Here is a 26,930-nt window from a genome sequence, read left to right as displayed (position 1 = left end):
ATTGTAACGACAATCGGTATTGTCGTCAAAAGGGTTGCATAACCACCAGTGCAATGACGCTCCCCCACCACGCCCAATAGGGATGCAAATATAAGTCCAGTCTGGGTTGAAAAATAGCATTAAAATTGTATCATCCTCTGAAGAGTCAGTGGGTCCAAGCGCCAGGCGCTGGACCCGCGTTTGTTATAGTGGTGTGTGTGTTGTGCCAGGAGAGGAGAACCCGTTCCAGCAAAGGTCAGATGTATTATTGTTTTAAAAGCTATTCCCTCCGTCCTCCGTTCCGTCGTTAGCGTTACTACTCCGTTGATACCGTTTTACGTTAGTAATTAATAAAGATTTTGTGAGTACGTTAGGTTTTAGGCAAAGGGCATGACAGTACGTAGGTATTGTCATGCCGTTACACCTGTAATAATTAGTAATGATTAAATAAGCTAAAAGTACATTCTGTTTCATTCGCGTAGTTAGTTGGCTTTTCCACAGGTAATTACAGGGTAGTTATAGAAGTCGGGTTAAGGGGTTGGTGTAACCCCTTTCTTAATGGGAATGCAACGCTAAGACGTAATAATGGAAGTCGTTGCATATCCCCTAAGAAAGGTAGCATCACCCCTTTCTCGTCACAATGGTGAAAACGCATTCGATCCCCCCATAAACCCCCCTCACAAATTTTTAATAATTGTAATAATTAATTATTTTTATTAAAAGCTAAGCGAGTCGCTCCCACTAGTTACGTGTATAAGTTACGTTAATTTTCATGATAGATGTTTTTTTGTAATAGTACGTTTTTCGGTAAAGTTATAGTAAATTTTTAAAATTTGAATATTGCGTAAATATTGTGAAATTATAATTGTTTCTTTATGTGTATTACTATTTGGTTTATCTGTGTATTTTATTGTGTTCTTTTCGCGTGGGACGTGGTAGTTTTAGTTAGTAGAATTTCACTACGTTGAAAATATAAGGGATTTTTATTTGTTTAATGTTTTGAGTATGGAATATGTAATAATCTAGTTTAATTTTATTTAACCAAATCTATTGTTTTGGCTGCGGTTTGCGTCAATATTATAATTGTCACCTAATATTTATTAAGTTTAGTTCTAAAAAGTATATAAAGTTATTGAATTTAAAGTTACGCAACTTACTTAAAAATTATTAAACCTATATTTATTTAACCTATTTAGTCTATAATATTACAAAAAATATTAAAAGTATTATTTTTATTTCAAAATCAGATTTAATTTAATTGTTGTGTGTGTGCATTCTATTTTTTTTTCTTTTTCTTTAAATATAATATTACAAAAAATGTAGCTAATTTTATTTTAAAATTTGGATTTATTTTAATTGTTGCGTTCGTTCCATTTTGTTCCCCCTGGGTATATATATATAAAAAAAACTCGGTCATTCATATCAATTTCAATTTCTGTAAAGCCACTTATAAATCGTCAAACAGTTTTCGAGTCGTTTCAAGTATTTTGTTTTGATAGGCTAGTTCGAAAGATTTGAAACACATTGCCCCTCAAAATATATTTCGTTTTCTTCGTAAATCTCAAGTTCCGTACACTTGACCCTATGCCACACACAAATCGTATTTTTTCTGTCTTCGAAAACAGTTAATAGGCAAATATTATGTTTCAGTAATCCCTAGTATTTTTTTCATTGATATGTTTATATACAGATCTTAAATATATTGTCTTTTTTTGACAATCCCAACGTTTCTGTTATGCCTCAGCACTTGACAATTTTTGACCCTATCGACGGGGTGCCGTAGTGGCGTACGCAACGCGACAGAACCGTTAAGTTTTTTTTTGCACAGTCTGCGGCGCCAGTCGCATACTTGAAATAATCCATATTCAAAAAAAAACTTTCACTTTTCGTATATTCTTTTTTTTATACTAATAATAAAATTATAATTAAAAGTACAGATAACCGCAAATAGTATTGAGTTGATTTTATTTATTTTTTATTGATTGTCCTTTTGTTTGTGTTTCGTTAATCTCGTTCGCGAAGTTTGATGAGCCCTGTAATTACATATTTTTTTCGAGATGATTCGCGAATGAGACAGAATTACTTAGAACATGATAGGTATAGATAGATTTAGTATCTATTAGTATTTAGTATCAGTAAGATTGATACTTTTTATTATTGTGCGAGTTTGTATTTTCTCAATAAGTTAGGAAGATTTTCATATTTTTAGTTAAGATTTTATTAGGTATAGGATTACTTAAAATATTACATAATTATTAGGCTAGTAAAGATTGATTTTTTTTCTCTTGTTATTTGTACTTTCTTAATAAGTTAGTAACATTTTAGTTAGGATTTTGATAGGTTTAGGATAATTAGGATTAGTTTTGTTTTATATAATTTAAATATGGGTTTTATAATCCAACATTGGCATAAGTCTTGTTTTTTTTATCATTGCGAGTGAAATTAGTTGAGTTTTGTATCGTCGAGAATTAACCAAAGAGTTAGCAAATATTTTTAAAATGGAGTATATTTGTTTGCTTAACTTTTCCTGTGTTTTTATTGTTGTTCACGGAGGGAATAGTAGCTAGCATGTCTATGATTTGAAAATGAAGTGAATTTTCGAGGAAACGCGCGGTAACAAGGGGCGCAAAGGCCGCGTATGTGGAAAAAAATTGCGTAGAGAACGCAAAGAGTTTAAAAAAAAAATGTATTAGCAGGCAGAAAGTGCCGAACCAAGATGTTAATGTTATTTTCGAGTTTATTGTAATTTTTTTTTAATCATTGCATCATAGACATGCTAATTGTATCTGACCAGCTGGAGGGTTGTGTAATACATTTGTATTATGTAATTGGTTTGTAGTATTAGTATGTTTTTTATTCGTTTTTTTAATATTTTAATGTCGTGTATTTTCGTGTTTTTTCAGTAAGGTGATGCAATAATGAATTTAGTTTTATCGATTTTAATATTGTACTTTTCTATTTTTTTTCTTTCGTTTTTTTCTTACGCGTATTAATGGCGTTCTCATTCCCGCCGGAACGTCATTGCTTAGTGCTCAATTCGCGGCTTCATCTAATTGATCTTATTTATTAATTAATAATAGGATACGACTTTTCACCATAATTCATAATGGCAGCTAAGGCGATCAGTTCGACCGACGATTATGTGGCTTGGAAACCAAAGGCCTAGAAAACCTTGGTTAAATAGAGCGGGTGGGCAGGTGACATTTCCCTTCGAAAAGTCGTATTTCTACGAACACAGAGACAATTGCAAAGGTAGAACCCGGATTTGCAATATACGTATTTGTAGTTCGGCAATTAGATGAACGTTCATGTATTGTTCGGAATGATACGTGAACGGCTAAAGGTATTTTTTTCGCTCTCGTTTTTTTTTTTCGCTTTTTAAGAACTATATTATTTCGTTGATCATACTAATTTCTTTTTTTTATACTAAGTTTTATGTTGCATTTTACTATTTTTAATATTTTACTATTTCTTAATAAATTAATTTTATATCATACGCGTAACTTCGTTACTTTTACTTTTTTTATCTTACGTTTCATTATTGCATTATCCACTTTGTTCGCCATTTTTAATATACTAGAATTTCGTTTTTTTTCTACATTTATATATTTGTCGTTGTGTTTGTTTTGCCGTGCTTCGCGAAAGGTTTGGTTTGGTTTACGGATAGAGTTTATGGCCTATGTTACAAGGCGTTGAACAAGGTAATGAGAGTATTGAAGGCAATTGTTAGTTGAAATGTTGAATATGTTAAGGTGCCCAAATCGTTTATGTATTATTTTCGTAGTATGTTTTTTCGTTCACTGATAATGTTACCGTAAATCAAACCAAACAAACGTTTGTAGTGTATTACCGCGTCTATACCGTCGGCGTTTTGTTTAATTTTCGTGACGCCCTTTTATATGGACATATTACGATTTTATTTTTATTGAAAATACTTTAATTCTGTCTCGTCAATAGTTATTGGCTCGTGTTTTTGACCGCCCAATCCAGATTAAGGGATCCGATATGGCAAATGGAAATAATGAAGAAAGTAGTAATCGAGTGTAGCGAGAATGGGTATTTTCAGATAGGGAGAAGTTGATATTTGGATTTGAGGTTAATTATACTTATATAAATAGATTTAGAAATTTATGGATCGCGTCGTAGCCTTTACCATGTTTTTTTAATTATTTATTTTTAATATTTTTTTTTCTTTATTTTTACTTTTTTATAAGAATAGCCCGTAGACAGCCCGGCTACCGAGCGACGTAGCGCTAAGTCGAGGAGGGCCGAGGCATGCGATAGGGCACTCGCGGTAAAAAGTTTGGACTCGAGTCGCGAACGAGTACTACAAAATATCGTGAGAGCTCCACAAAAATGCCAAATTTTATAGTAGGCCAGTGGGTGTTAGGGAACACCGAAGTTCGTAGATAAGGCCAATCAGACTAACCACAACATCCATTGCACGGGCCTTATAAAATAGTTGGCAAATTATCAGACCTTAATTATAAGATTGAGCGTAAAGTTTGAAATAATTACAGATACGACACGGTCCACGTTAGTGGAATAAAAGAAGAAAGAAAGGAAAAAATATTTCTTTCACTTTTCTCTTCGTTTTTTTAATATAGATAAGAACTTATATATAGATGTACATATGTAAATAATTAAACATAATTATAGTAATAGGTTTAATTTCAAGATTCCCCCCCCCCTTAGATAAGTCGTAAAATTAAGTGTTAGAGTTTAAGAAGACATTTAAGAAGTTATATTGGGATTTTCGTTTGTAGAGAATAAGTCGACATATAGATAGCATAAATATAAGTCTGCAGGCTTATATCGGGACGCCATATCGGATTTACGTTTTTGTTTTATGGTTATATATGTGAGTTGAAAGCTGGGCCCAGTAGTCCACGAGCGAGGACCATTGAGATGTCCGAATCGATGGACGCGTACGGTTTCAATCGGGGAAACCGCCCTTAATCAACCCCGCAGCCGTCGAATTATTATGTGAATTATTATGTATTATGGATTATTATGGAATATGTTTGTGAAGGTACCTTCAGCGAAGACCGGGATGGCGACATAGGTCGCAGCACGCCATCTCCCGTCAAGGAGGCAATTTGGGGTACTTTTGTGCCGGGCTGAGGAACCCCAGGTGTGTCACGCTTACATAGGTGTTAAGTGTAAGTGCCATTTGTTTTTGGGTGGGCATAGACGGTCGGTCTAGAGATATTATTATTGGTATGGGGCTCTGCGGGGGGAGCAATGAAGGAAAACTAGATCCTAGCCCCCATCTGTGGTCTTGTATTTGGGGGGCAATCACACCAGTAGAGGCTGAATTACGGTAAACGTCGCGTCCGTAAAAGTAAACTAGTTATTTAAATAATTGTATTTTGTAAATTGAGGAGTATTTTTGTTTCTTGTTTATTGTCATATTAGTTTCGTTTTTTTTTCTTGTCAAAGTTTTTCCGCGCGTTACACAGTAAAAGATTGTCCATATCATCGGGTTCATGATTTCTGGCGAACTGATTTATAATTCGGGCTACGGTTATTCCATTAATTCTAATACTACAACCAAGAAAATAGGTGACAGCACACGCACATAGGATAAGATTGTGTTTCAAGGAAACGTGTTACGAAAAACGATTGTACTTCGAATATTTTTTTTATTAAGTTTTTGTCTTTTGTTAGTCTGTGTTATATAACTACTTTTTTTTCTGAGTCTAGTCTTGTTTTTCCTTTTTTTTCTGAATTTGCTGAGTACAGTTTTTCCCAACACGGTTTCTTTGAGAACGAAATAGGTTAAGATAGTCTTAAGCAAACGGACTTATTTTTGTATTGTAATTTTTGTGTTACTGAAGGATTTTGTTTTCGTTTTTTTTGTATTAATGATGTTGATGTATTTTTTTTATCAGACTTGTGTATATGTAAGTTTATGTTTACTAGCTGCTACGTGTTTTGAGTTTGTAATCAAAGGGGGAATAGCTTACCAGGATTCTAGGAATATCTGACCGGAACCACAACACCTGAACGATGGCCAGCACACAACCACAACTACAATCATCGTACAGTAGCCAAGGCTCACACTTGAAGCCTTGAAGCAAACTAAGTTAAACTAGCCAACCCAAAGACGAGGACCAAAGGGCAAAACAGGACCCTACGAAAAACACCGGAACAACCCGGAAAAAACCAGGAGAGGGTAATAATTTCAACTTTGAATTTAAGAGCCGAGGCCGACTCTACTGTGACAGGGGGGCGTGTAACGACAATCGGTATTGTCGTCAAAAGGGTTGCATAACCACCAGTGCAATGACGCTCCCCCACCACGCCCAATAGGGATGCCAATATAAGGTCCAGTCTGGGGTTGAAAAATAGCATTAAGAATTGTATCATCCTCTGAAGAGGTCAGTGGGTCCAAGCGCCAGGCGCTGGACCCGCGTTGTGTATAGTGGTGTGTGTGTTGTGCCAGGAGAGGAGAACCCGTTCCAGCAAAGGTCAGATGTATTATTGTTTTAAAAGCTATTCCCTCCGTCCTCCGTTCCGTCGTTAGCGTTACTCCGTTGATACCGTTTTACGTTAGTAATTAATAAAGATTTGTGAGTACGTTAGGTTTTAGGCAAAGGGCATGACAGTACGTAGGTATTGTCATGCCGTTACACCTGTAATGATTAGTAATAATTAAATAAGCTAAAAGTACATTCTGTTTCATTCGCGTAGTTAGTTGGCTTTTCCACAGGTAATTACAGGGTGTTTAAAGAAGTCGGGTTAAGGAAGTCGGGTTAAGGAGTTGGTGTAACCCTTTCGTTGGGGATGCAACGCTAGATGTAATACTTGGTAGTCGTTGCATATACCCTAAGAAAGGGGGCATCAACCCCTTTCTAATCCGTCACAATATATTATACATTTGTTTTATATAATATTTTTTTGCATAATTTGTATTGGATGCTGTTAAATTTATAAAATGTGTTGTAGTTGTGTAGTAAAGTTTCATATATTTTAGCTTCGAAGTTTGGAGCTAATTTGAATCAAAAATAAAAATATTATAATTAATCCATAGGAATATATATTAGAATATGTATAATAATGTAATATCAACGTTTGTTATTGCTAAATTACCTATATTTAAGATCACAGAAATATGCATGATTCATACAATGACGTAAGGGCACAAAATAGTGTACTAATAAATATAATTAGTTGTGTGCATGGCATTGTGCCTTAAAGCAAATTTCTGGAACTTCCCGTATCGTAGTTAAAAATATTGGTACAGAACACAAAAAAAATTATACAAAATGTGTACACATTATTAAAATCTCTATAAAATATTTGATAATTTGATGTGCATATGCCCAATAAACATTTTTGAGCATTAAATGACATTTTTTTAAATTATTTTTATTGAGATTCCATAACCGCTAGACCTGACTTCCAAAAAATTTAATCAGTTCTTCATCTTGTCAATACAAGTAAAATGTTATTTGAATTATTAAAATCGGACGCTCCGTTCTCTTAAAAACTGAATTACCTTTTTGGCCCCTGTTGCCCCGTATCTTTGAAACGGCCAAAAACTAATCAGCACCTCTCCTTGATAATAGGAATCGAATGTTTTTTAAATAATTAAAATCGGTTGATCTATTTTCCCAAAATCGTCGACGAAAATTTGTATCCACACACACGCACACATACACACTCACACAAACACATACACACACATACATCCACTTTTTCGAAGGAATGCCAAAATATTCAGAAACCTTTGAAACGTAAAGATATATAAACATTTTCATTTTCGATTTTTTGCGATTACTTTGCCCCACGGGATGTTAATAATATGAGTATAAGTAATAATAACAATATATCTATTTAATCACGATAGATTATAGAATACTTTATATTCTGATAGTTGCCTATAAATAAAAAAAATATAATTCTTAATTACCAATGTTTTAAAATTACCTTAAGTTGTATTATTGGTGTAGGATTGACACTATCCTTCCTTCTTTCTTTAGGACTACATCTATGAACAATTTCTTGTTGTATCCAGTCTCTTACTCGGGAATGTTTCTCAGTTTTTGGTTTTACCTATAGAAAATAAAAAAACAAAAAATGTATATTGAATATTATGGCATATTAGCTACTTAAATATACTACAAAAGCTTATGGAAAAAAAGTTTAGTTAATTTTTTTGCACAGACTTCACACCAATAGTGTATATAATCATATAGTATAAGGCTCTCAAACTTTAATAAATTTTTAAAGTTAAACTACTTGTCGTAAGGCCGTAATATTTCAGTAAGTTCTATAAGACCATGATATATAAAATAAAACATGCAACCGATAATAGCTAATACACTTGTAGAACTATGTTGAATGAAATAAGTGTGACCCTACTGTAAGATGTATAACCGAAAATAACTCACAATCAGAGAAGATACATCCAACAATTTTTTATAAACACTAAACGTTAACTAAATAGTAATTATAATTTCATTTTTTCAAAAATTAATATATTTAAATTTTTACTAACCGTTGCCGACTGTGATCTTCGTTTCGACGAGGATTTGCTAGCACTACTTGAAAAAAATCCATTACCATTGCTTGCTCCATCATTATTACTGCTGTTTCTTGTTAAAAAATTGCGGAAAAATTTACGAGCTTTAGACTCTCCGTTACTCGGTTGACTTGTCGATAAAATGCTTGCGAAACCTACTTCATAATAAAATATCTCGGTTAGTATGATGTAAGACAAAACATACCATTGAGAAAAATTTTGAATTTTAGTAAAATTTTAGTTAATATATTTATTTACCAGTTCTTTGATTATTGCTTCGATTAACTGTGGGATTTCCGTACGAGTTTTCTTCAAGAAAATCGATTGTGGTAGCACGTGGTGGTGATGTGCTGTAAGTTCTGGGAGGCAACTGACCTATAGATAATATTTTTTGGTAATATGTATACTAGTTTTTTTATATTTCTATAGTTCAAAACAGGTTTTCTATAACCAATCTAATTTTATCAAAATTCGATTTACTGAAAAATATTATAGAATAATAGATAAATTGTATTTAACATTTGATTAAATTTATTATTAAAAATATTTCGTTAAACAAAAATTGACCATGTAACAAGAGAAGTAACATGGTGAATAGAATTTTTCATACGCTTAATTTTTAAATTGTGTAATTTACCGCTAGATTGGGAACTTCTTGCTCTTTTGGTTTTGCGATAATAGAACAACGCAATGGCCAATGAATTTATCAACAAAACCGTCAAACCAATTGCTATAATCACGCTTGTAGTCATAGATGCACCTGAAAATATTATTTATTATTTTATACAACCTATTAATATCCTACCAAATTGTATTTTTTATTTTTAAATAATTCTGTATATTTTTATACATAATTTCTTTGCAAGTAAACGCAATATAAATGCATAAACTTATGTAGAATTTCAAAGTAGTAAACAGTAAGTTCATAAATAAATTTTTTAATGAAGTTTTGATTGACAAAAAAATGCCATTTATGAAAAAAATAATTGACATCAATTCTAACTTATTATCATTTTATAATGATAATAATACTATAAATTTTCATAATATTGAAGAATAATTAGATTCGTATGACACAATAATTAATATGTGAATTAATCTGATGCGGTGAAAACATCGTGAGTTTTGCAATTAATTATTTATTGCATGTATTTTTTTTAATATTTTTTTTGAATATAATAGAGATCTCCAAAGCTGCAAACCTTAATCTCTAACTATTAAATTCTGCAATAAAATTAGATAATTTTGCTGCAATAATAAAAGCTTAATATAATGTAAATTTTAATATTAAGTTTTGAGGTTTTTATATAATTTTAGAAATTATTTAAAAACTGATTATTTAAAAAAATAATATATTGAATACTTTATGTAAATCATACTAAAAGTAAAGCTATATTTTTTAAATAACAGGATTTGTCAAACATACATACACATATGTATATGAATATAATTGTTAAAAAATAATAAATTACTAGGTAAATATTATAATTAGTATTTTCAGTCACTTGTTTTATTTTGATTTCAAATATAAGTTAATATATATATATATATATATATATATATATATTGATTGTTTCTTTTCCGAACAGTAAATCCTGGATCCCGGATTTACTGTTCGGAAAAGAAACAATCATATATTGAAAAAATCCAGGACTTATCTATTGAATATATATATATATATATGTGTATATATATATATATATATATATATGTGTGTGTGTGTATATATATATATATATATATATATATATATATATATATATAAACAATGTCCTGAATATGGACAATTTCGAATTTCCTTGCTCCCAAGGGCTCAAATGCTTCCAAATTGATTAAAAAAAATCTTCTATAAGTTTTAGCTCTTAATATTGTCTTTTAGATAGTGCGCAATTCAATCTAAGTTTTGTATGGAAATATAGCATGAAAAAAATTTCAAAAATTTTAAAAATGTTTATATATTTTAACTTATTTATTTTAATTGATTTAACTTATTAAAATTGAATGTATATATTTTAATATTATATATTTATATATTTAAAACAGTATAATAAAACATGTAATACTTTATGACATTCTAGCAAAATAAATAGATATAAAATTAACATTATTTTGAACATTTGTAACATGAAAAATCCGAATCAATTTGGCTTTTGTTTAAGTTTTAAAATAAAATATAGATTTTCTTACCTTGATATCCAACTTCGCTCATATTTTCGTTGCCCTCAAAATCGTTATGATCAATGTGATCATCAATTTCGTCGTCGGATCTGGGAGGTCCATCCATTAATCCTGGTGCTCGACCAGTAAGGACTTTAATGGCGACAAAAGGATCCATGGTAGTCGTCCTCATGGATTGATCATATTCATGGGGATATCTGCGGAATGTACCATAGTCACGAGACGGAGAACCTATTAAAACAAATTAGTAGAAATATTAGGTTAATTATCATAGCTTGACCAGTTTTTATTAAATTTTTATTTTATAATTTTATTTGAACAGCGATCAGAACTTATGGGTTCTATGAGCTGTTGTGATTAATATCTTACAAACTACGTTTGTTTTATTACAGATCGCAACCCAAAGAGTTGTCACATCTCTGTATGATAAATCATTATTACAATTTCTGTAATAGGGCGAGTATGGTGCAGCAATGCCGGGTGAGTGCCATTTTCACTTGGAAACATATTGCTATTTATATTTCCAAGTGAAAATCGTTGTCAATGTTGCCTGACAACAGGCTGCTCGAAGTGGGTATCGAACCCGGGACCTCTGAAACAAGTTCCGTCGCTCTTAACCGCTTACCTACGGGCGAGCTCTTTAAATTTATTAACTTCTCGAAGAAAAAATTACCTGGCCTATGATTCATATTCGCATACCCTCGTCCGCCCTCTTGTCTATTATCCCGAGATTCAGGTATCATTCTTCCCAAAGCACCTCCTCCAGGTGTATTTAAGGAAAGTCTGTTTGACCCAAAATCACCGGCCCCGGACGTGTAAGATGTTCCATTTATTAATGCTTCTGGAAGTTCTTGGTTCCAAAATTTTGTGTAATGCACCCGGTATTTATGAGCAATATTAGGAGGCACACCTAAGTTACAAGATTAATTCAACTGATTAAAATGCTGAAATGTCGTAGGATAAGATCAAAGTACTTACTAAGAAATAAATATGATTGATTTTTTGAATTGTATTCAGGCCATTCCAGATCGAATTCTCTCCAATCCAGAGGGCTCATGTGCAAGAACGATGTTTTCCGAGGCGCATTTGGATTTCTGTAAAAATAAATTATCGAAAAATTCAAATCCACATTTAAATGGTTATTCCCTTTATCAACAAACGCAATCATAGATAATAAAAATCGTATATCAAAAACAAACAATAATTATTAGTTAATAAGAATAAATTTGTGTAAAACTAACAGTCTAAAAATTAATATAAAAGTAAATGGGTTATAATTATATGGACAAATATTTCTGCTTTTATATACACAATTATTTTTTTGGTATCATAATACTTTTGAACCTACCCTGTTTTAACAAAATTAGTGAAAAATGTCATCACAACTTCTGAGAGCAAAGCTTCCTGTGGTAAATAGTCGGTTATAAATGGTCCTCCTCTATATTCCACAGGAGCTCCAAAGAAATAAGCCAAATCTTCACCGTGAACACTTTTTTCCAACTGTCATGTATATAAACATAACATATTAGAACTTATTAATATGAAATATTATTAGAAATGATTTTATTAGAAATAAAAATATGAGGTAAGAAAAATGCTATATACTTCGAATTAATAATAAGAAAATTATAAGCTAATGAACTAATAAGAAAATAAGAAATAAGAAAAATGCTATGTTTTTCGAACTAATAATAAGAAAATTATAAACTAGTGAACTAATAAATTATATATTAGTTACAACAATTACAATTATATTATATACAACTAGTCTATACATTAAATTGTACAAGTATGAGGGAATCATTGAGTACATAATGTATATCTATTAATAAGTTTAGTTATATTTATTTTGCAATTAATTGCATTTATTTATACTCACAAGTATTTATTTTCATATAAAAGTACTCAAGATTTATTACAATACGTAATATAAGACTCAATCTAATGATATGGTAGATAATCATTACTATTATCTATCATACTATTATAGTATACTATATTTTTTGGAAACCATTAAATATACACTTAAAATATACAATGAATTATAATAATATGACCTATATGTAATATACAATGAAATCCTGAAAAGTACTCGAAGTTGTCTGAGTTAATTCTAGGTGACATCTGCCTCGAAAAGGTCATGTTATTATTCATATAAATATATTGACGTTTAATACAAAACGTTAAATTTTTATTTTATAATTTTGAGAACTAAAATTGTATACATCACAGATTACTGCATATATAATATCTCCCACAGATAATATAACTATTACCTATCATACCGAGATTAATCAATTCCTATCCTTACAAATAGTTTATTACCACTAGATTATTTTGTGCTTATTATCGTAAAAGAAATGCAAATGCCATATAGATTTTATTTATAATTATTCTGATTTCTATTGGAATATTCATTTTGGTATTAAATATCTAAAATATCGAAAGTATCAGTTTTCAAAGCCATGTTATTTTTTAATTTGTCCCCCCCTAAACTAAAAATTTCCATCCTATGCGCCCTACGTTGAAAATTACTGGTATAGATTAACCTGAATAAAGAGAACAGAATGAGGAATAATGTGCTATTGTCACTTCTAGATCCTGATTTTAAGATTTAGAATATTATATTTGAATTAAAAGTTATAGCGGACGTTACTTTTTTAATACAATGCACAAGTATATGCCCATCTTTTAATAAAGTTATGTATGTGGACAATCAAATTCTGTACACACACATACGTACATATATATATATATATATATATATATATATATATATATATAATATGATTAATATCTTGGAGGGCGTAACATCAAGTAAAAAATATTATTATCAAGCCATCAAGTAAAAATATTATATTTTTTACTTGATATTACGCTCTCCAAGAAATTAATCATACATTTCAACGTCAAATTTAAACACTTTCAACATATATATATATATATATATATATATATATATATATATAATATTTCTAGTATAAAATGTTTAGTATGAAAATAACTAACTGATTCCAGATTTTGTGCATAAGTAAAAGGAGCAGCTAACAAAAAATATATGAATAGTTTACTCACTGCAAAGCACGCAACATACAAATGTCTCTTAATAGTCTGTGCATATATGTATATTGAGGAGGGTCGATTTAGAAGTTGCTTAAGCACATATGATTTGCAGATACTAGGAAAGAAAATAAGATACTTTGCTGAAGAAGCCATACTTCTAGAATAAATTCTTATGTCCCGTGCATTGACCCAAAGATAAGGTTTGAATTTTGAAAAATTCCGTTTTGGCCCATTTAGAGTGCCCCAATCTCGTCGAAATGTATGACCAACCCCCACTAACTTCGAAAGGCCGATCCACCATTCCCATCGTTCAACCCTTCCCCTTAGAGGTCTCCCATACAAAAATTGCAAAAACAACATCGTTTTTGATATTTTACTCTACAAAAAAACGTTTTTTTTTAAAACCATTTTTTTCGGATATTAATTCATACATCCACAAAAAACTTTTCTTAAAATAAATAAAATTTTTTGTTTCAATTTTTCCAATGCATTTTGTCCCTGCGCTTCTGTGCTAGCTAGAGGCTATTATGGCGCCGACATTAGAGAGCCGTGCGAAATTTTCCGGAGTTGAAACCAAAACTAGCTGTAAGTGGAATTCTGTCTTAAGGTAATTAAGGCATCGTGCCTTAAGGCAAATTGCTGGAACTTCCCGTACCAAAAATTATTATTTTTTTAAAAACGATTAACATTTTTGAAAAAAAAAAATACTTTGAAAAAATAAGATTTTTGAGAAACTATAAATTGGACAAAAAATTACTTTTTGAAAAAAAAATTTTTTTTTTAAAAATTTTTTTTTTAATTTTTTTTTTTTGAAAAAATTTTTTTTCTTTATTTTGACATATTGTGAAAGATCTGAACTTTTTTTTCAAAGCAATCGTACTGCTTTAACTGCATAGGGACAAAATATAAAGCGCGTAAGCGCCGCGTCGCTGTCTAACGCATAAGCATTGGTACGGAACCCATAGGAATGTCAACAATATGTATACTTATTGTTAAAATCTCTATAAAATATCTGATAATTTAATGTGCATATGTCTAATGATCATTTTTGACCGCCAAATGGCTCATTTTTTTACTTTTTTCTCCATATCTCCGAAACCGCTAGACCTACCTTCATGAAAATTTTATCGATTCTTCATCTTGTCAATACAAGTGAAATGTTTTTTGAATTATTCAAATCGGACGCTCCGTTCTCTTAAAAACTGAGTTACCGTTTTCGGCACTTTTTGCCCCGTATCTTCGGAACGGCTAGACCTGCCTTCGCCAAAAACTAATCAGCACGTCTCCTTATCAATACGAATCGAATGTTTTTTGAATTATTAAAATCGGTTGATCAGTGTTCCCGAAATCGTCGACGAAAATTTGTATCCGCACATACATACACACACGTACATACATACACACACACATACACACACACATACACACACACACACACACACATACATCCATTTTTTCTAAGGTATGCCAAAATATTCAGAAACCTCTGAAACGTAAAGATATATAAAAATTTTCATTTTCAATTTTTTTGCGATTACTATAACTTGCCCTACGGGAAGTTAATAAACTTCAAGCAAGAATTTATATGTTTTACATAGTTTTATTCATATGGTATAATTGAATAGATTTTATAATGAAAAATATATAGCTGATTTTTGTCATATTGAAGTACCAAAAATAATACAATTTTTATATGGGGACTTCTAAGTGAGGTCAGGTTTTTTTACCCATACAAATTGACCCGCCATAATGTATTTGTATGTATGTATGTATGTATTGGTATATATATATATATATATATATATATATATATATATATATATATATATATATATATATATATATATATATATATATATATATATATATATTATATATATATATATATATATATATATATATACCAATATGTCCATTATACTCACATCCGCGTACGGCCCATATTGGCTGTTGTGGGCGAACACGTACATGTAAGATTGGGCATTAACTCGGGAGTGATAGTGACCAGTGAGTACAAGCGGAGCGATCACCCTGGCGTCGCTCAATATGTCCAGTAACACGTCTCGATGGGCAGTGGCCAGAGATCGAAGAGGCGATGCATCGATGTCATGATTTATAGAAGAATACCTGAAATATATAAAGGTTAACTGATTTTAGATACTTTAATACAAATTTATTTTTAATAATTTTATTTGAACAGCGATCAGAACTTATGGGTTCTATGAGCTGTTGTGATTAATATCTTACAAACTACGTTTGTTTAATTACAGATGGCAACCTAAACAGTTGTCACATCTCTGTATGATAAATTTTTACTACAATCTCTGTAATAGGGCAAGTATTGTGCAACAATGCCGGGTGAGGGTTATTTTCACTTGGAAACATATTGCTATTGATATTTCCAAGTAAAAATCGTTGTCACTGTTGCCTGACAACAGGCTGCTCGAAGTGGGCATCGAACCCGGGACCTCTCAAACAAGTCCCGTCGCTCTTAACCGCTTACCTACGGGCGAGCCCTACTTTAATACAAATAAGCCAATTTTTTGAATAGATATCACAAGCAAGATAATAATCTATGTTTTTTTATTCTTTATTTTATTTACAACTGTCCACTTAAGGACATTGAATAAATTTGAGGAATTTACAATTGTCAGCCGTAAAGGGACATTGTATACTAAATGGATATGTTGGAAAAATAACTCAATAGTTGTTTTCCCATTCGTTATAATATTAACTATATTTTATTGATGATGATATAATCTTAACTATTTACTTATAAATAATTTCTCATAAATAATGGTATTTCAATCTTTATCAGGAAAATTGATAAATAAAGTGGCGCTTTTCCGTTCATCCTACGTCGATAGTTCTCTTTTATTAATGAGCTTGCTAGTGAATTTGAGTGACTGTTTCTATATTTGGGATGAGCTTTTATGGTAAGCGCGTTCGTGTTCTACAAACAAATTCCAATTCATATTGAAGGTAAAATAGCCATAAAAAGACGTCTCAAAAAAAATGACATATTACTAGATCCGTCTGACAGATGAAAACTTTAGAGTTAAAAATATTCTATTCTTACGAAACAAAAATTTGTTTTTTTGTGTGTGCTTTATTAAATTTTCTTATTGTTAAAATGCTTTTTATTACGTTTGATTAATTTTCAAATATGTATAATACATTTCATTACTGAAAGAATAATTACTCGCGTATTTTACTCATACTTACATCAATTTTTTTCTAAGGTACTATTAAATGCATGGTAAAATCTCGTAACCGTAGATAAATTCAGAAACAGTAGATAATAAGTAGGTACCAAAGCTTAAATGTGGTCATATTTTTGACATATGGCGCTTTTCATATGTAAAATCTTATTACATATTGATCGAAGTATGAGAAAGAGTGAACAATATAAGTCGGCTGGATATAATGTTTTTTGCGTTCTACCCCGAAAATGTTTACGGTTAAAAAAATAATTAAAATTATTTTCAAAATATTAAACATATTTTAATTTTATAATATTGTTCTCTTGTATTGTTGACTAAAAGAAAAACATCATATATTACCGAAATATTTATAAAATGCAAGGAGCTACGAGCAAAGTTGATACAATAATAATATACAATACAGAAAAATACGTCATAACATAATTTTTGCAATATTGATATTGATACGCAGGTATGGCTTAGTCTCAAAATTAGTAAATATGATTTAAAAATTACATTTATTTCTTTTTTTTTAACTTACTCTCTGACAGTGCTGGCAAGTGCTAGGTCCGGACGATATTCAAACCTCGATTGAAAGTAAAACCTCAAAGCAGAATCTTTATCAGCCTCTGCCATACCATGTAAAAGAGCATGTCCACTGAGTAAATGGTACGACTCTTGTTCTGTCACGCCATACAAACACTCGTATCTACAAATAATTATGAATAAATGTATCATCGCTAACCGCAAAATAAATTATTATATTTTCTTCGTATCGTACCTGCTAAATAAATTATTATATTTTCTCATGACTAGATCAGGGTCATTTGGAACAACTTGGCCGTCTACGACCGGGCCGAATGGTGTGGAGTATTTTGGAGCAGATACTCTAATCGCCATAATTTCTGAAAGCCTAGCAAATATTCATTGATTGTTATAATGGTAATTTTAGTAAATGAGTGTTTTTACATTTCATTTAATAATAATTTTCTTTTAATATGTATCTAGTACGTAATAAGAATTTGTCCAGTAGACACTGACCATCAATTTTATTTTTTTAAATTTGTTTAACATTTTATCACATTTATAAACATATAATATGATAAACTTGTTATAAACATATTTCAAATATATACATTTCAAATGAACTTTCATGTCGTTCTATACCTATTAATAATTTTATAGAATATAGATGGTTAACGAGTTACTCAAGACAAACTGTATGAATTGAGGGGCACAACTAGTGTAACCGCTTAAAAAAAGGTTTTTTAAGTTTAAATTTTTGGGAATTTATATTAAAAAAACTACTTTATCAATCATTTCAAAATTTTAGGAATATAATCATACATGTTTTAAGAATACATAGCAAAATTTTTTAAGAAAAAAATTAAATATTTTATAAGTTATCGTCGATCTCCAACGGCGCAACAAAAAAAGGCCCTTTACTGCTGCAGTGATTCCGGCCTTCTACGTGAATGAAATTTAAAAAAAAAATCTCGTTAAACTAGATAATATTGTTTGTAAAATAAACTACGATAAAGAAAAAAAATCAAAAATTGACAAAATGACGGCGTTTTTAAAAAAAGTCGAATTTTACCCAAAATTTTGGTCGTTTTTGGACTGCCAACATTCTATTTTTGATCAGATCAAAAATCGATAGTTCATTTTACGGAGAACTATATAAAGAACATGTGAAAAAAAATTTGATAGTGATTGGATCGTTCGTTTTTGAGTAATCGCTGCAACAAATTCGGAAAATGCTGTTTCGAAAAAACGCGTTTAAAGATTAAATGATCGTTATACTATGTACTATATATTATATATACTCTTTAAATGGCTGTAACTCAAAAACGATTTAAGATATCGATTTAAAATTTTGGTATGTTATTTTTAAAGGTATAACCTATCGAAATATGGAAAAATTGAAATTTTGATTTTTTGAAAATTTCACACTAGTTGTGCCCCTTAAAATTAAATAATCACTATTGATTGCCATACTCATTTAGAAAAGTAAATTGAATGCCACACCCATTTACAACATTGTATACAAAGTTAGTCTTTTCTTTTTTTTAATAAATACGTACACATACATATATATATATATATATATATATATATATATATACAGTGGTGTTGTCGAGCCGGAACGCGCCGGCAAGAAAAAATATAAAAACATCGCTACATACAGAAAATGATTTAATAAGTAAATTTTATACGTTATTATTCAACTATTTTTTATTAAATGTTATTATTGTAATAAACATACATATATGTGCACAAAATGGGTTTTGTAATAATTTTTGTTTCTTTCCTTTTTGAACGGAACTGGAAAAAAATGAAAACCGGTTTTAGAACCGGTTTTTAAATTTTAGCGTTCCGGCAAAAAAATATTAGCACAAAACCACTGGTTTTATCAAAGTCGTTTTTAATTTAGTAACAAATTGAGGTGTATGAACTTCTTATAGAAAAAATAATATTTATAAATCAAATCTTACATTCATTCGTATTTCTTATATGCTAACATCTACATCATAGGTTCCTATTCATGTATTTTTATAGCCTTACGTGTGCCTATACGTTGCATTCTACACTACACGCCTTACATCTGTACCATACGCTATATTTCATTATATACTCTCAAATCCCTACATTGTATACCGAATACACCTAACCTATATCTACTATATATCCTATTACCTATAATTTCCCTTACACGCTACATTAACCCTACCGAGATTCGAACCCGGGTCCGCCGCGTGGCACGCGACGACCTTATCCACTACACCACCGTAACGCTACAATCAACCGTCTTTTTTCGCGTGTCGTCGCGCCACCTTAGTATTAATTACCTAATTAATTAGAAAATGACCCGCGGAAACAACAGTGCGTCCCATATTATATTATTAGTGGGGGTACCCGATAGGGTAGTGGTTAAGGTGCGCGACTTCCACGCGGAGGTCCCGGGTTCAATTCCCGGTATAGACAATAGATAGGTAGAGATAATACATAGAGCGTAAGGTAAACCTATATAATATAGGTGAATATATAAATTAGACAGTAGTATTTATAAGAAGTAAAAGGTATGTAGGTATATAATAAGTTAATGACGGTATAGGTATCTCACGGTATGATAGATAATAGATATCTATCTATGATATACAATAATATAGTATAATATGATAGGTAATAGGTTATTTATCATATTATTAATAGAATATATAAATTAGACAGTAGTATTTATAAGAAGTAAAAGATCTGTAGGTATATAATAAGATAATGACGGTATAGGTATCTCACGGTATGATAGATAATAGATATTTATCGATGATATACAATAATATAATATAGTATGATATATAGGTAATAGGTTATCTATCATACTACTTGGTTAAGTCTTATAAAGTATTGTAATAAATCTTGAGTACTTTTATATCATAATAAATACCTGTAGGTATTAATGAATACAAATAATACCAAAATAAATATGATTAGTGTCATTGAAGATTATAAATTATGTACTCAATGATTCCCTCATACTTGTACAATTTAATGTATAGACTAGCTGTGTATAATAGAGTTAATTATATAAAAAGTCAATATATTAGATTTGTGAGTTCTTATCGAAATATATCAAATTTTTTGAACCGGTTTATGAACCGGATTTTAAATTTTAGGGTTCCGGCAAAAAAAATATTAGCCTGATAAATGTCAATAAAAACCTGAATATATTTTGTAAATACTAAACTCTTCATACTATGTATTGCCGCTATAACATACCTCTTTTTTCTCAAACATGCTACCATTTCCTCGTCTCTTTCACCCAAGGGACAATTTAAACTTTGGGCTACTTGCATTGTGGACTGTAGTGGGTTACTTGCCATTGCCCAATCGGATAATGCTGATCCTGACATAAGAATCGCACGATGAAACAATCCTGAAAACAAGAATAATATATTGGCATAATTATATCAAAATTATTAGATAAACTGCCTATAAAACTCAAGCACATATAACTGAAAGAAGAACCAAGACTAGAAATTGGCTCAGCATTACTGATAATTTTTTGGTGTTGCTTATGACATTAAATTCATACACAGTAAGTGGCGTGAAAATTTAATGTGATTTAAAATTAATTGGTTTTGGATTAAATAATACCATTTGCAACGGGCGAGACCATCAGAAGGCTTGCACAGGCCGCACCAGTGCCATGACCTGCAACTGTGACAGCACCTCTGTCTCCACCAAATCGTTCAATGTTGTCTTTTATCCATTGCAAAGCCGCTATTTGGTCCAAAAGTGCAAAATTTGATACTGTATGCTCATTAATACCTGGACGCATAAACCCTGAAACATTAAAACATTGATTCAAAAATTGATTAAATTACTATAAGGAATATCCATGATAACGCAGCGCTATAATAAAATTGTTTATGATATTCGAAAAGAAAACAAATTTCTGGTTCAATTATATATAATTCGTGTTTCTGGATATATTATGACTTTGGTGTCAAATTAATCAAATTTCAAGTTCAATAAAGATTTATTACATTGCACATACGCAGCAACACAGCAAACAAAACAAGTATTATAAATTAATATAATTTATCAAATATTTAATGTTTTTTGATTGAGTAAAAAGAATGTAATATTAATTTTAAACAAACCCAAAATGCCCAGCCTGAAGTTGACAGTGACGACAACCACTCTCGCATAGGCTGCCAAGACTGATCCATCATATGGATTACCGCTGCCCCATTCATAAGATTCACCATGGATGAAAACTAGTACAGGATACTTATATAATGGACCTGTGTCTTCTGGAAATCAAAAAATTATTAATAGAAGAATATAATGTATTATTATAAAACATATTGTAATAAAAAAATCATTTCACAACACTTTTTACTGTAAAAATATTTGAGGTATGTTTTTAACATTTTGTTCATAATAAAATAAGCTGTTTTTTTTATTTATGAACTTTGTTTGATTCTAATTCTAGGAGAATGACTAGATAGTTTGCTGAATATTACCTGATTCCTTTTATACATGAAAAAATTCCAAAATTAGAGATCAATTATCGTATAAAATACTTATATATTCAAAGTGTTTTGTTTTTGCTGAGTGATCGAACATTTTTACACAATATTAACTTCTGAAACCTTACCTCCACGTGGCACAAATATCAATAGTTTGACTTCATGCATATGTAATCATAAGTATAACAATTTCTTCTCTTCATAATAAGACATGCCTGAAGTTGAAGTGAAGATATATTCTGACATTTGTGCCATTTTGAGGCTAGATTTTAGATTTTAATTTTGTATATAATGATATTTCAAACAACCAAGATCTAGCTTTTTAACAGTTCATGGCCAACTCATTGGATTTCTCAAAATAAAAGCCTGATAACTTAACATAGCTATTTTATCCAAGAAATAGCCCCTATGTTGGATAATTGTCAGCTTGGTGGTATATGACATATCATATAAATAGATTCTTCTCATATAATTTTTCATATAAACAGCCTTGGTAAATAATGAGGTGTCTACAAGTCAAGATTTGTAGAGTTTTCTACAATATGCATATATGTAAGTTTGTTATATATTATTAAATATGAATATATTAAACATTTGCTTATATAATATTTTTAATTCATAAAAGTAAAATAATCGTTTATACACGTTACTACTCAGCTGCGTAAGTATTCTCAAAAGCCTAAAACAAAATATTTTCATTCGAAATATAAATACATTTTTATTACAAACATATGATGATGGATTTATTCGGCAACGTTTAGTAAATAATAACATCCTTTGACTTGTTTAAAGTGAGCATATATACATAAATTCAAAATTATAACTTTGCATATATGATTTATTTATCCATGTCTACGGAAATACTATATGTAGATATAGTAGTATCTTTTATATATGTTTCATTCTTGTTATAGTTTGTGATACGCATTTATATGGTCAATCAAACAAGTTATATTGAAAAATATAATCATAAAAAAGCAAGAGAATAAATACAGTAAATACATTAAAATTTAACATGCTTTAAAGGTTACGTTAATTTTGAAAATATCGAATACAAATAAAATGATTGCAAACGATTTGGTTATTAAATCAAAATTACAAAAATTCTATGTCACAATTTTTGCAGAAGTATCAAGAACATGTTCAATAAAATAATTGTGAAAATATAGCTTAAAGCATCCTATTGTGTAAAAGCATTATGTGAAATATTCAGGAATAATGTTACTTTTTGTAATGTTTTAAATTAATTCATTTCGTAATCCAGTTAACTTTCTACAAAGTTTATTTTAAATTCACAATGCGTATCAAGAGTTGTCCTAATTAACAAAAATCAATCCTCATCCTTATGTACTTCGGAATGTCAATCAACTTGGTCTAGTATTTATGAATAAATGAATATTGATGTTCTATTAAAAGGTCCACCATCTAAACGAATTTGTAACTACACATCTTTTTATAGAACATCAATATTCATTATATAAGGATTATAATAATAATAAATAGTAACTTCCTGAAGGCAGGTTCATGGTATGAGAGCACCACAAATTGCAAATATGCATTTGTATTTTATTCACACTGGGACTAAGTGAATAATTTAGAAAAGTATATAAAAAAAACTCTGAAAACATGCAATTTCATATAATTCTTATTTAATGTAAGTCGAAATATTACATTCAAAACTAAATTAAGTAGTTGCATATATCGCATATTTTGTGAATTATGCAATAATGAGAAAATTGAAATGGTAGATCCGATTTTCAAAGCAGAGAACTGAAGTTTTATTAAGTCAAAGTCCAAATATTTATACCTAACAACATTAGCATGTTTGATAATTAATATGTGCGTATAATTCATAGAAGTTGAATTCATTGTGTCCGATCATAAATATAATTATATATTACAATCTCATTAAGACAATTAAGTAACTGTTGGATTATTTGTTTCATTTGTAATGATTATTACAGATAAAATCTATAAATGTAGACAAAACACATTTGTGCAAACTTACTAATTTATTTCCATTGTCGAATATGTTTCTTAACTTCAGTCCACCCTGTCCAATTGGCTTTATTAAAAAACTTTTCCCGTGACTCATTTCATTATAAAACAGCGCGCACGCTCTTTTATTTATTTAAAAAATCTCCGTCGAAGTTTATTAGAGACTACAAAACCGAGCAATCAGTGCACTACTTATTATCGATTCTGAAGACGATGGTAATTCAATTTTTGTTTTAGCATTAAAAAGTTGAAGGAGTTCGTTAAGGGTATATTTTGTAGTACTCAGAAGTTTATGGGAGAAATTCAGGGACAGTATGATATGATAAAGTCCTGACAAAATTTAAAGAGGATGTTTAAAAAATTATCTCTGTTTGAAAATATAATACCTTAATGTTGTTGTTAAATGTGGTAAAAGGAATAGCGGTCCTCAAATAAGACAATAGTATATTTAAATAAATCTTGCTGTCTTAAAATTGCACCATCTGGGGCAGTTGAAGGCGCACTACTGAGTAATATTTGAATAAATGTTAAGTATCCACGAATCCTCAAATATAGTAAATGAGATTTTTGCATAAAGACAGATTGGAATTAATAAAAGAAATAAAAATATGGTAGATTTTTAAAATTGTGACGAAATAATTTTTTCCTATCCAACCCAAATTACAACTTTTTGGTTCAAAATTGGTCCAGGAATTTATTAGATATTCTTTGTATCAATTTCTGAAAGTTTCACCATTATAATAATTTATTTAACAGAATCTTGAGAATGATATCGTTCATTCTGCATTTATAAAAATCATTTTCCTGGACCAATCGCTGGCTGTTCAGAAACTACCTCCGGCGGCATAAAACAAAATATATATGTTTTACGATTTGCTTGCATCCTAGCGACTAGCGCCGTGCATAAATTTCTTTATTTGAAACTGGCGGACTCTCGTATATATTGGCAGATAAAAGTTTTAAAATTATTTTTGCAAAATATTACTTTCGTGGTTGCAAGCTTAGCGTTTGGTTTCTATGTGAGCATAGCTGAAGTAAAATGTAACGTTTTTTTTAAAGGACGATTATCAATTGCTATATGACTAAATTCATATTTATAATTTATTTATAAAGTATCTATGGATTGAATGATTCAAATGAGAGCAAAGTAATGTATATTCATGAGAAAGTTATATTAAATTTTACCAAAATTTACCGCAGATGTAAAAGCAATTTAACAGAATATTTTCGCACTAGTACTAAAAGAATGATGACAAATTTACAGCTTTTATACAAATTTCAAAACTATATAATTATTTCACGAATAAATTATTTTTATAAGTTGGCAGTGATTATATTTTAAAAAAATCTATAATATACGAATAATTTATTACTATACAACGAATAGGTATATAACAAAATAAATTTTATTAACCGTTTATTATAGTCATATTTATTATCTTGCTTTGCGATACTTCATTCTCAAATTAGATATAAGTAAAAATAACTTTTTTAATATTATTACTATATCTTTGTACGCAATATAATAACCATGAGTTTGATTTTTAATAATATTATGCAAAAATAATTAAAAATAACAATAAGTTAAAAAATTCTTATAAGAATATTGAGACAGTTTTATTTGTTATCACAATAAATTGAAAAGAATAGAATCTTAGATTAACGAATTCGATTCGGATGCCGCCGAAATATAAATTCCGCAATTCGCGAGTGGAAAGGGTTAAATATATAAAATTAAATTCGCTTATTTCATTTTTCTATTCTACTATAAAATTATATCTATTTGCTATCATTTATGTAATATAAGAAATGATAAATTTACTTCATTACATTTAAGAACGGAATTACAAAAATTAAAACATCGATAAAGAATTTTAATTATCAATAACAAATTTAAATTATCATAATAAAATAATTCAAGAAATTAATTTTGTGTAGTTAATAGTAGATTAATAATGCATTATCATATCAGATATTGTTTGCTGATATACATATAATTTGTTTGAAGCCTAAACATTCAATCCAAAATAAAATCTTTTTGAAGATACTTTTTGTGAAGTTTCGGAACAAGTTACCATTCATCATCATCAGACGTAGTCAAAAACAAAATATATAGACAATATAATAAATAATATGGCAAGAACAGCATAATTGAAATATAAAGAAATTTATTATAAATCTCGTATAAAACAATATTTAAAGAATATTAAAAATTGGGATGGCATAATAAATAGTCATCAGGCGTAGTCAGAAACAAATAACGTAGATATATTAATTAATAATATGGCGAATACAGCATATTAAAAATATTAAGAAATATATTATGAACCACGTGTAAAACACTATTTATAAAATATTATAAATTGGGATGGTATGAAAAAAGTCACGAGGTGCATAGGGCTCAGAAAAAAAGCGTAAATTCATAAAAAAATCAATTGTTATCAATAATGCATATAAGTGGAAATTAAAATTTATGTCTTCTTGTTTAAAGCTATGCTTCCACGGTTTTTGATATTTTATTTTATATGTAACAGTAATAAAAATAACTCTTGTAATTGACAATTACAACTCAATCAATACATGTAAAAATGATCATTACCCAAACAGATATTCTCACTATTCCAGCAACATTTTGCGAGAAAATTTAATAAAAATCCAACTCGAACAATTGAGAAATTTCTTTTACATTTTAAATCGCTTTGAAAATGTGATCTTCGATAAAACATACAAGTACATGTATATCGTCCAATTTCAGTCATGAACAATTTCAGATCCAGGAATGCAGCTATCAATTGATATCCGTAGATATCATTTTTCGATTTTCAGTCGCAGATACACATAAGTCTCCTGCGATATGAAAATGCACAAAAAACTTATAAAGCGATGCCGTTTATCAAATATATACGAGAATTTCTGATGTCGATTCTAGGAGAGAAGAGGAAA

General features: G+C 29.8%; 1 protein-coding gene across 1 annotated transcript in view; it reads right to left on the bottom strand.

Annotated features, from left to right (window-relative positions):
• The window catches only part of LOC113371120 (neuroligin-4, Y-linked-like), a gene marked incomplete at its 5' end in the record, with an annotated part of 57,253 nt that extends 35,483 nt beyond the window's left edge, over nt 1-21,770 (bottom strand). The window contains 14 exon segments of the mRNA XM_026611766.1: nt 7,915-8,040; nt 8,486-8,664; nt 8,768-8,884; nt 9,147-9,269; nt 10,697-10,918; nt 11,361-11,597; nt 11,666-11,781; nt 12,036-12,187; nt 15,676-15,877; nt 17,495-17,662; nt 17,735-17,866; nt 20,731-20,887; nt 21,109-21,297; nt 21,618-21,770. Of these exon segments, the coding sequence (XP_026467551.1) occupies nt 7,915-8,040; nt 8,486-8,664; nt 8,768-8,884; nt 9,147-9,269; nt 10,697-10,918; nt 11,361-11,597; nt 11,666-11,781; nt 12,036-12,187; nt 15,676-15,877; nt 17,495-17,662; nt 17,735-17,866; nt 20,731-20,887; nt 21,109-21,297; nt 21,618-21,770 (2,273 nt within the window).
• Nucleotides 21,771-26,930: the final 5,160 nt, after the last annotated feature.

The sequence above is a fragment of the Ctenocephalides felis genome, unplaced genomic scaffold (genome assembly GCF_003426905.1).
Source record: "Ctenocephalides felis isolate EL2017-DRISC unplaced genomic scaffold, ASM342690v1 CF-g0.4_SCAFFOLD_01492, whole genome shotgun sequence".
Classification (NCBI taxonomy): Eukaryota; Metazoa; Arthropoda; class Insecta; order Siphonaptera; family Pulicidae; genus Ctenocephalides; species Ctenocephalides felis.
Note: the sequence above shows the minus strand (reverse complement) of the source record. Positions and strands in the feature narration are given on the sequence as shown.